The sequence below is a fragment of the Schistocerca nitens genome, chromosome 1 (assembly GCF_023898315.1).
Source record: "Schistocerca nitens isolate TAMUIC-IGC-003100 chromosome 1, iqSchNite1.1, whole genome shotgun sequence".
Lineage (NCBI taxonomy): Eukaryota > Metazoa > Arthropoda > Insecta > Orthoptera > Acrididae > Schistocerca > Schistocerca nitens.
Genome location: NC_064614.1, coordinates 1028705486 through 1028718021, shown reverse-complemented (window position 1 = coordinate 1028718021; position 12536 = coordinate 1028705486). Strand labels below are relative to the sequence as shown.

General features: G+C 41.4%; 1 protein-coding gene across 3 annotated transcripts in view; it reads right to left on the bottom strand.

Moving 5' to 3' along the window:
* Window positions 1-12536, bottom strand: part of LOC126196712 (nuclear receptor-binding protein homolog) — a 452035-nt gene that overhangs the window by 27001 nt on the left and 412498 nt on the right. For all 3 annotated transcript variants that reach the window (XM_049934586.1, XM_049934587.1, XM_049934588.1), the window contains 2 exons: window positions 12304-12493; window positions 12025-12144 (listed from right to left, as the gene is read on the bottom strand). In XM_049934586.1, the coding sequence (XP_049790543.1) occupies window positions 12025-12144; window positions 12304-12493 (310 nt within the window). The remainder of the gene's footprint in view (window positions 1-12024; window positions 12145-12303; window positions 12494-12536) is intronic.

Genomic DNA, 12536 nt, shown 5'->3' with positions numbered 1-12536 from the left:
GTCTATTTTGAAAAAAATACCAGTGTAAACTCAAAAATTGTACTAACATCAAATAAAAAATTATTGAATGTACTTCACATCAAATGAACACAAAAGTTTTAGGTTATGTCAATATTGTGCTCAAGACCTCACAGTTACAATTGTGTATACTGAAAAACATTGCTTCCTTATGTGGGCTAAAATAATTTATTTTTAAATATTCACCATTATAATAAATAAATTGTTCATTCAATAACTACCATGCAGAAAAACAACAACAACATTCCATTACAAAATGGAATACAACTAAACAACGACGTCTTTGTATTCTGATGGTTACAAGTTGGCTGCACACTGCTACATTCACTTGCTGATATTTTTATACTGATGCACAATAGGTGGCAGCACTTGCATGTGATGAAATGACTGGACATTCAAAAACATGTACATGAGGCTTCCATTGACAAGAAACATTTCTGTTGCAGCTTTGAGGCAATAAAAGTTATTGTATATAGCTGTGGGCAGTGGGTCTGAAAAGATTAAAAGACTGGTCACCCTTACCAAATTGAGTGAGTACATATACCAATCTGTGGTGCATACCGTGGAAAATATTACTACTTACTGAACTAATAGTTCTATACATGATCATGCAACATGGCCCGCTCTGGAGTTAAATGTACTAAGAAAAAACAAACAAAACTCAAAGCAGTATTTTATATCAGGGGATAAAACTGTATAATAAACTGCCAAAGGAAATGAAAAAGATCACTAAAACACATTTGTTTGAAAAGGCAGCTGAAACATTCTTCATAAGTAATGCATATTACACAAGATTAGTTAGAGTAGTCTGAGTAGTGAATAGTAACGGAATGGAAAACTACAGCATCTTGTCACATTTCACTACATGATTACAGTTTACTACTTTCACAAGGTCCACGCGTCAACATATATAACACATGATAGTAATGTGGACAGGCTTAATTTTTCAGGTGGACATTAGCACACTGTTGAATATGGAATCCAGAAGAGACACAAAGGGGCATAATAGCATCTCCCCATTCCAGGAATCATTGGTGGTTGTCTTAGCATGAGTGGCAGTGAAGAGCAGTACTACATCTTACATGGCACGTGACCAGACACCCCTAAGAAGTTGTCAGCAGGTGACCTCAGTATAAGAGCAGCGAGCAAAAACTTATGAAACAATTTGCATGTAAATCAATCAATCAATGAAAGCCACAGCAGACCGCCTGTATCATACTTGTAAACTACCTATCCTATACTCTTAAAGCACGTTATGTGCGCTGTGTGTTATATCTTGTCCTACTGATTGGCACTGTATGATCCTGACAAATCCTTATCATGATATGATCCTTGGGTGAATAACGATAAACAAATAAATAAAATAAAGTCCTTAATTTGGAACACAGTTTAGAGTAAATGTAGAAATAAGATATCCTGTAAAAGACTTCCAAGCTCTCACACCAAGAATCACAATTTCAATCAAAAAACAGCATACAAAAGTTATGTCGTCATAAATGCCCACATTCTGACTGACCAAAAAAATCTAAAGAAGACCAAAAAAGAAAGTTTTGCAATCGCCAACAGCAGAAAATAGCCAATGCAAAGAAAATAAACAACAAAATGAGATCAATGCACAAATGAGAAGAAAAGATACAACCCAGAAATGGGCTCCATAGAAACATACCAATAGGAACGGCAAGACACATGCAACTCTTTGGACAGTACATCATCACCTACAAATCGACATACCTCAACAGGAGATGAAACAAACTTAAATCCATACTGACTGTAGGTAAAGGAGAATGGCAGCTGGATCGCTTATATGTGGAAAAACATATCACAGATAAATGTACAATGAAGAACAGACACAGATTCAAACCACTGAATAGTTCAAATCAAAAGAAACATTAACGCTCTGTGTGTGTGTGTGTGTGTGTGTGTGTGTGAGTGAGAGAGAACAATCTATCAGAATGACTTATCAAGAAATCACACAAACCATCACAAACAGATTTTAGAAGGAATGATAGAAACTGCTGAACACCAAGCTGAATATGTAGTCCCCTTAAATCCACATAAGATTTATTTCTGGTAGACCTCAAATATGAAAAAAGAGTGTCATGAAAACAGACATCAGGCATGGTTTAAATTTAAACTGAGAAAAAATTCAACTAACACCAAAACATTACAAAAAATTCAACTAAATTATTTGGCAAGTTATGAGGCAATAATAGGAAGATCCAAGCATCTACCACAAAACCAATTCATAAGACTATTGTAAAACTTTTGGAAGGAAACTGCAAACATACAGCTGTCTCGGCATTAACACTGACAAAAAAAGAGACACAAGAGAACTGCTGAAATTGCATCAAAACTATTCAACAAACTTCTGAACTGTGAAGAATGCTGGAAACTTTTAAAAATTAACACAAACACCCCAAGACCAAATACGTGCACACAACCCTCCCCTCTTTATCTCTCTTAATCCCCCCCAAGTGGTGTAAGCAGTGGTATCAGGACTGTAGAAGCTGAAATGTTGCAAAGCACATGAAGAAAGCCATGATTTCCCAGAAACTTAGAAATGTGCCAGTGAAAGTTCTGAATTTCCCTATGTGTGACTCTAAAAGCTTCTTCAATAACAGAAAAATTTCCCAAACAATGGAACACTCACCCTCTCCACAGAATGACACAAAATCAGTTGAAATAACTGCAGAAATATCTCTCTCTCTCTCTCTCTCTCACACACACACACACACACACACACACACACACAGCACATATATTATTTTCTCCAAAATATTATATGGTAGAATTTCACAAGAACTAGAGTGAGAATTAGGCAAGTGGCATACCCTGGTGAAGCTGTGCAGAACTTTAAAATTAGCAGTGGCATATTGCAACACAAAGCTAGTCTCTTGGAATAACTTCTGCAGATTTAGAACGCATGCGACTGTTCATACACCTTTAATACTGAAAAATCTTGAGAATTTTGGACTCCATCCCGAACTACTCAAATTGAAAAACACTCATCTTCAGTAACACAAAATTCTAAGATGTAGTTCAAAGAGAAAATTTCTGATGTGTTCCTCATCAAACCAGGATGGCACATATATGCAGGATGCAAACAGTTTACAACCTTACCAGTTTCAGTAAAGCTTCCACCATTAGCCCAAAAGCCAATGATTAAGTCCTTTCGGATGTCAGATAAATTGCTAGGTTTCCACAATATGAGGATGACTGCACAGTTTCCTATGTCCTCAGACACACTTATACACTCCATTGCTAGTTGCTGCGACCTGTCACCTGTATGTGGTTATTGCACTCTGATGTCTAACAAAGGCGGTGGTCACATTAATGTGACTGAAACATGGTAGTGTGGAAGCCCATCTTGTTACCACCACAGCCTGTAATTCTCATGGCATGAAATCTTGTAAGTTTCTCAGGATCTCCCTCCATGCAGCTTTCCTACGAATATACAAATCAACAACACTGGTTGCTGGAAAGATGTGATTGACAAATTCACACCAAGCCATTCTCCAGACAAGTTAGATGGCTGACAAGAAAGACAGGGAAATAATGTAATACCGATAGTTATTTTTAGGCATGGCATGTGGATTTCCATGAAGAAGGGACGTAGTGCTCTAAAAATCTCCTTCGAGAGTGAATCTACCTCTCTGCAGCAGAGTCTGCACAGATTTGAAACTTTCTCATGGATTAAAGCTCTGGTGGCCCATGCCTCAAACCCACAATGTTGTCTTTGACATGCATAACCGAGCTAACCAGAGATGGCTCATGACCTGTCCTCGCAGCTTCAATTCTGCCGGAAGGTCTCTTCTTCTTCACCAAAAGGTGTGATTCCAATCCAACATACAATTTGAATCTCCTTAATTGCTTCCAATACATACAAGCAGAGACTGCAGAGCTGTAACCACTACACATCGCACAGTGACACTTACGAGGCAAGGAGACCAAACGGCATCGGATTTTTGTTTTTTTTTTTTTTTACTTGTGGTATGTGAAGTTCAGAAACCTAATATCCAGCCACCCAAGTTGATCAATACAACACCAAAAAATTCTCAAGAAGATAGATTTTGAAGTTTCCCTAGCATTTTTAATATCCTGAAGCAAGTGGTTATTTTGACAGGTCATGTGGCTCGGCCACGTGGCTCTGTGGTAGAATGACAGCCCTTGTTTGATTCACAGCTGTGGTAGATTTTGGGCAGTAATTACATTCTGTGAGAGTGGCTGGCTTACAGCAGGAGCCAGCAACGATATAACTTCCACTGTTCCTATTGGATACTATCTTTAGCTCCAAAAAAACAAAGTATGTTTGTAGTTTTACTGTGTAAGAGAAATAGAAAAACCCGGTCCAGTCACAATGTGACCATCACCTATATTCGACGTAAACATGCAATAACCACTCGGAGACAGCAGGTGACAACATTAGCAGTTAAGGGTATATAAAGCACATCGCAGGGATGCGAAAAACAGTGTAGTCATTGCCGTAATGTGGAAAAGGAGCACTTTATCTGACGTCCAAAAGGACAATCATTGGCTTTCTGGCCTAGGGTGGAAGCATTTCCAAAATGGCTAAGTCTGTAATACACAATGTAGAGAACACCAAAACAAATGTAACAATATTATGAAAAGGAACGCTGCTGCGCACCTTATAAAGTAGATGCCGAGTCACAGATAGGCATAACAAACACAGTCACAATATAAGCTTTCGGTCAACAACGCCTTTGTGGCAGGGTAAAGGTGAGGGACAGCCAATTGTTGCTGGGGAGCACACAAGGATGAGGTGGAGAGAGGAGGTGCAGTCAGGAGGTTAGACGGAGGGCAGGGGAGAGGTGGCGGGGGGCGGTAAGCAGGGAAGTAAAAAGAATGGGTGCATTGGTTGAATGAGGGCTCTGTAATGATTGAATGGGAAGAGGGCAGGAGTGTCAATCTTCATTAGTTGTTTTTCTCACCCATCCAGCCCCTTCCCTGTTCCCATCCCTGCACTACACAGCCCTCGTTCCATCAAATACCCAGTCTTTTCACTTCTCTCCTTTTCCATCCCCGCCTTCCCGCCTGTCCCCGGCCCACCATCTAACCTCTCAACTGCACCTAGCTGCCCTACCCTCTCTCTGTCTCTTCCTTGCATGCTCCCCAGTGGCACTTCCATGTCACCCACCTCTAAGGTGTGTGTTTTCAACAAAGGCCTTGTTGGCCAAAAGCTTATATTGTGAGTGTCTTTTCGTTGTGCCTATCTACGACTCAGCATCTCTGCTATATGGTGAGTAGAACCTTTCCTTTTCATAACATCAAAATAAATATATTTTGATATGGAACATATGGTGTCCAAAGCCATCTTGTAATATTGAGAACATTTTGTTAGTTGTGCTGCTCTGTGTCTCCGACTGGGAATGTGTACCGTACAGATTGTTGGCTCTAATGTATGCTTGGAAACACACAAGATTCATTTGCAAGCATCACCGTCTTGGAACTATAACGGTGACTTCTTTGTAAACAAGCCTATCCGGTCGCAATCATTACAGTCTAGTGACAACAGCAGTGAACATGGAGCAGTTTATGTATGCTGAAATCTTGACATGCGTCTAGTATACCAGTCTGAACAGAAATGCACGAGCTGCAGTGAGAGAGTATCAAAAGAGCTTTCCATACTGATATGTTCCACAACATCAAATAGCACTTCCTGCACAAGTATGGATGATACAAGTCAAAACCAAACAGTTTGAACTCCTGAAATAGGAGACGAAATTCTGCAACATGTCCAAGACACTCCATCTACAAGTACATGATGTACTGCACACACCATTGGTATCAGACATAGCCTTGTGTGAAATTTGTTACATGACCAGCATCTTCACTATGTGGCAGCATTAGTACCTAAAGATTTCCCCAAAGTGTGCAGTTCACACAATGGTTTTTACAAGAGACAGAGACTGCCCTGCACCTTTTATTTCTATTCGAGGTACTGTACACCAACAAGGTTTTGTTTACTCAAGAAGACTGATTCAATATCCACAAACACATGTTTGGGCACATGTGATCCACAAGGCACTTGACCTCTTGCTCATCAACTGTGGCTCGATGTTAAGCTGTGGGCCAGCATTCTTGGTGATAGGTCTAGACATTCTTCCACTCCCGCTCAATGGACAGAGATATCGCATCTTTGTGGAACATTTTGTCGCCAGAAATACTGGAGGATTACCTCTGAATATTACACAAAGGCTATACTTTTAGTACAATGAGCGCCAGCCCATCTCATTATTGCTGTGAGTAATCTTCTGAAAGCCACCTATAGGAACCGATGGATTGGCCAAGATGGCCCTTTGGTCTGGCCACCCAGGTCATCTGACCTAAAGAGCTCAGATTTCTTCCTCGGAGGGCATGTGAAGCAGCTGGTTTGTGAAGCCACTGTGGAATCAGAGGAAGACATTGCTGCTAGATCTACCGTCACTGCTGGTACCATAGTAGACATGGCGGAAGTCTGTGGACATGACAGTCAATGGTACGACAAAGTACTGCACATGAACATGCCAATGGTCATGCATTCAGGAAGTTACTCTGCATGCCACTTCTATAAATAGCATGCTGAACTATCTGGTGTGTAAATCATCCCTAGCATCATAAACTGTTGACAGGTGCCTTATGTACCATAGCTAAGTACATTTGTTTTGATGTTCTCTACATCCTGTATTAATTTGGTTAAATAGTTTTGTAACACCCTGCATAATGTGAGAATGGTGTAAGGTTATCACAAAAATGTAATGCCCAAACACAATATAAATTTAACTGTCTGAAATTCAACAATGACCATGCTCTCCTCTTCAGTTACACTTAGTAACCCAACAGCAAGTTAATTCACTACAGAAAACAGCTCAGAATATTTGGTCTCAGCATATCCATCTAAAAATAGAAATCAAATCAAATGACAGAACATTCATAATGCTATCACAATAAAACAGGAAATAAAATCTTAAACAAATTTAATTATGAAAAGGGAAGTTGCTACTCACCATATAGCGGAGATGATGAGTCACAGATACGTACAACAAAAAGACTGTCACAAATAAAGCTAGCAGCCAGCAAGGCCTTCGTCAAAATACAACACACACACACACACACACACACACACACACACCAAGACTGCAGTCTCAACAACTGAAACCACACTGCAAGCAGCAGCACCAATGCATGTTGGGAGCAGCAACTTAGTGGGAGTAAGGAGGAGGCTGGGGATGGGAGGGAGAGGGATAGTAGGGTATGGTGGCAGACAGTGAAGTGCTATAGATTAGACTGAGGGCAGGACAGAGGGGGGAGGGGAGGGTTGCAGGAAAGGGGAGAAGTAAAAAGACAGGACGTGGTGGTGGAATGATTGCTGTGTGGTGCTGGAACAAGGAAGGGGCTGGATGGGTGAGGACAGTGACTAACGAAGGCTGAGGCCAAGAGTGTTACGAGACTGTAGGATGTATTGAAAGGGAAGTTCCTATCAGCGCAGTTCAAAAAAGCTGGTGTTGGTGGGAAGGATCCATATGGCACAGGCTGTGAAGCAGTCATTGAAATTAAGGCTGTCATGTTTGGCGGTGTGCTCAGCAACAGGATGGTCCACTTAATTCTTGGCCACAATTTGTCAGTGGTTATTCTTGGGGATATACAGCTTGTTGGTTCTCATGTCCACATTAGAATGTGACACAGTGGTTGCAGCTTAGCCTTTAGATCACTGACTGATTTCACAGGTAGCCCTGCCTTTGATGAGATACGTGATGTTAGTGACCTGACCAAGAGTAGGTGGTGGAGGGAGGTTGTATGGGACAGGCCTATCATCTAGGTCTATTAGAGTGGTATGAGCCATGAGGTAAGGGGTTGGGAATTGGGGTTGTGGAAGGATGGACGAGTATATTGTGTAGGTTTGGTGGACAGTGTAATACCACTGTGGGAAGGGTGGAAAGGATAGTCGGTAGGACATTTCTCATTTCAGGGCACAATGAGAGATAGTCGAAACAGTAGCAGAGAATGTAGTTCAGTTGCTCCAGTCCTGGGTGGTACTGAGTTACGAGGGAAATGCTCCTCTATGGCCAGATGGTGGGACTTTGGAAAGTGGTGGGAGACTGGGAAGATAGGGCACGCGAGATTTGTTTTTGGACAAGGTTGGAAGGCTAATTACAGTCTGTGAAAGCTTCAGTGAGACCCACAGCATATATTGAGAGGGACTGCTAGTCACTGCAGATGCAATGACCATGGGTGGCTAGGCTGTACGGAAGGGACTTCTTGGTGTGGAATGGGTGGCAGCTGTCGAAGTGGAGGTATTGCTTGTGGTTAGTAGGTCTGATATGGACAGAGGTACTGATGTAGCCATCTTTGAGGTGGAGCTCAACATCTAGGGATATAGCTTTTTGAGTTCAATAGGGCAAGGTGAAGAAAATGGGAGAAAAGTAGTTGAGGTTCAGGAGGAATGTGAATAGGTTGTCCTCACCATCGATCCAGATAGCAAAGATGTCATCAATTAATCTGAAGCAGGTGAGAGGTTTAGGATTCTGGGTGTTTAGGAATGATTCCTCTAGATGGCCTATGAATAGGTTGGCATAGGAGGGTGCCATGCGGTTGCCCATAACTGTACCCCAGATTTGTTTGTACGTAATGCCTTGAAAGGAGAAGTAATTGTGGGAGAGGATGTAGTTGGCCATGGTGACTAGGAAGGAGGTTGTTGGTTTGGAATCCGTCTTGCATGGGGAAAGGTAGTGTTGAAGAGCAAGAAGGCTATGGGCTTTAGGGATGTATAAGAGGGTAAGTTCCGGGTTATGGCCTGCAGGTGTTTTATTCTACCAGAGCAGAGATTCTCTCAGTGGGGCACAGTAACTGGCCACAAAGTGGTGTCCTGGGTGGTTAGGTTATGACTTTAGGAAGCACGTAGAAAGTAAGAGTGCGAGGAGAGGTGGGGGTAAGTAGAGAGATGGACTCTGGGGAAAGTTTCTGGGATTGGACTAAGGATTTGAGGATTGACTGGAGATCCTACTGGATTTCTGGAATGGATTCACTGTGGCAAGATTTGTAGGTGGAAGAATCTGACAGCTGGTAAAGTCCTTCTGCCAGGTAATCCTTTCAGTTGATAACAACAGGGGGAGCCTTTGTCTGGAGGTACGATTTTAAGATAAGGATCAGTTTCAGGATGGTGCACTGCTCTTCTTTCTGCGGATGTAAGGTTAGTTTGGATGTTGAGGGATTTGGAGAACGGTGGTGAGGCAAAGTTGAAAGTTAAGAAATCCTGGAAAGTTAACAGCGGGTGATTTTGGGGCAGTGTGAGTGAATTACGGTTGGATGGAGAAGCGAACTAAGTTAAGCAGTGTTCAACATTGGTCTTTGGTTCAATCTGATTGATAGGGTTGGTGGCAAAGAAGTGTTTCCACTGTAGGGCCCATCTCCTTCTCCTCGTCCCTACAATGGAAATGCAGTGCTCACTGCCCTTCCCATCCCTTCCACTGCGGTATTCCGCCATCCACCGTACCTACACAATATACTCATCCACCCCTACACAACCCCTGCGCCCAACTCTTTACCTCATGGCTCATACCCCTGTAGAAGACCTAGATGCAAGACTTGTCACATACATCCTCCCACTACCACCTGCTCCAGTCAGGTCACAAATGTTACCTGTCCCATCAAAGGCAGGGCTACAAGTGAAAACAGTCATGTGATCTACAAGCTAAGCTGCAACCACTGTGCTGCATTCTATGTGGGCATGACAATCAACAAGCTGTCCATCTGCATGAATGGCCGACAAACAGTGGCCAAGAAACAAGTGGACCACCCTCTTGCTGAACATGCGCCAAACATGATATCCTTCATTTCAATGTCTGCTTCACAGCATTTGCTAATGCATCCTTCCCACCAATCCTAACTTTTCTGAATTGCGCAGGTGGGAACTTCCCTGCAATACATCCTATGTTCTCATAACCCTCCTGGCCTCAACCTTCGTTAGTCACTGTCCTCCACCATTGCATCCAGTCTTTTTACTTCTCTCTTTTTCCACTACCCCCGTCCCTCCCCTGTACTCCTCCTAACCAGCAGTAGTTCACTGTCAGACACTCCTACCCTACCATCCCTCCCCCTCCCTGCCGCACCCTCCTCCTTAACCCCACCCAGTCGCCACTTCCATCACACACTGGTGCTGTTGCTCACAATGTGGTTTCAGTTGCCCGAGACTGCAGTCGTGTGTGTGTGTGTGTGTGTGTGTGTGTGTGTGTGTGTGTGTTGTGTTGTGTTGTGCAATCCACCTTTCCACTGTAACCAAACTGCTGTTACAGGGGAAACAATGATCCAAGTAAACCCCTCCACTACACTGACTCATCTGCCACTACTCAAGTCAAAAATGTCGGGCAACATTGACTCACCCAAGTCAAAAATTTAAGGTAACACTGACTCACCCTATAGAAGCCTGGTGGCTAGTAAAGAGATTTCTGTTTGTCATGGTCAGATCTTTTGTATAGGTTGACACAATACAGTACACTTATTGTCTTGTCACTTCCATTATAAGGGTAAGCCCCGATTTAACGATGGGAACTCATCACTGTTCGCTGGGAATTTGGCAAGACCTGCTGCTTGGAAGAGCTTCTCCTTGATAGTTTGGTTAATGTTTGATTTTGTTTATTTTTCAGCCTATTGAAACCCTAACACTTTTCTCTTGTAACTTTATTAGCTTGTGTGACAAGTTGTGTTTTAATACTGCAATTATTGAATATTTTGAAATTTAGTCAATTTCACATGCTATTGGTTGATTCAAGTAGTCACTTTAATACATGGAGGTGTACTGAATGGGTAACAGTTCTCAATCAGCTTCTCATTTTTCTAACTGCAAGTGTGTGTACACATCATATCACACCACTGATTTTGCCAATGATTTTTCAGTCCATTTCATTCTGTTCCTTCCATTGTTAGGTATTTGCTTAGTTCATTACCATCACTTGTTATTGTTCATGTTTAAGAGCCTTCAGCTTTCACATCCTGTTACCTCTGTGACAAATTCAGTGGAATTGTAATCTATTTATATTGACATACTTATTTGTTCAGTAATTAATTTAGTTTAGTTACCACCACGTGATTGTGTTCTGGTTTACGAGCCATTTGTGCAGTAGCTTCCCTAATTTTCTTATTACCCTCTGCATTTCTATTAAATGTGTTTTTCAACTTGTGTTTTGATCTTCATTTCATGTATTCCAAGAGTAACTTTACCTATTCATTCTGCTTGTTAAAATTCAAGGAGCAGCATCTCTTCACTAGCCACTGGAGTGTGTTTGTTCTTTTCTTTTCTTTTCTTTTCTTTTCTTTTCTTTTCTTTCCTCATCTGTGTAAAGCTCACACTGCGTGTGGGTGTTAATTGTGCGTATGGTTAACCCATCCTTCAATTATTTGCATTCCATAAACCATGAATTTAGCAGCGGACTCGGAGCTAAGATTTAAAATTTACCAAGCACGGAACTTAATATATATCAAGCACCAGCAACTGCCACACTTCATTATATTCACAAGTGTGTTTATTTAATCATCGAAGTCAATAAATGATCACTTTACCAGTAATTATATTCAGGACTCCATAAATGATATTCATCCATGCCTCATCCACTTCCAATTCAGGGTGCATCCCACAGCTCTTCCATCCACAATAATTAAAGACAGGCCATTGTTTTTCATGAATTATTTATGTCAGCCCAAGGTTAAATAGGTTGGATCTTACATTCTTACACGCGTGACTAACTACCAAACCAGAACCAAGACTATTCAGGCTGCAGCTGCAATCTTCAGGTGATTAAATTCCCACAAAGTATGCAAGCTACTGGTAGTAACAGCAATCACTCTGTTTCTCTTTTTAATATTACAACCCTTTAAAAGTAACGTAGCAACCTTTTACTGTTTCAGTGGCTGTTCAGTGGAAACACCTCATCTGTCACAAATACTGTAAGTATTGTACTTACTGGTAATTCAAAAATTAATACTATCTTATTTTAAACTAAATTAGCGTCATACTTCGTTGATAAATCCAAAGTGAACTAGTTCTTGTGCAAGGAGCAGTGACGTATCTATTTCTGTCACGGAACACGTAAGTTGGCGGTTCATCTTGTCGTCCATCCGCAGCAGAATTGTCATCTGAAAATATTTCAGATATGCTTTATTGAGAAATGGCTCACTGAGCTTTGCAATGCATAATTTACTAATTAATTTGTATGTTTAATTATTAAGTCAGCTATTTGGAATCTCTTTCTTCATGTCAAGCAAATGGAAATACATAAATTTCAATGTACAAACCAGTAGTTCACTGCAGCTCTCCTCTTTAGGCTTCACGTTGCACATCATGTTTACAACCCTGCGTGTTTCTACATCCACAGGCTCAGGTGTAACAGATTTCACAGAATCTGCCATTTCAGGTGATATGGCTCTCTGTCGAGGTGGTGGTGGTTTCTGCTGCGAGTATGCCGTTAATGGATAAATACCGAATCTGGAAGGGTTAAGACTGTATGTTTACAATACATAACACATCA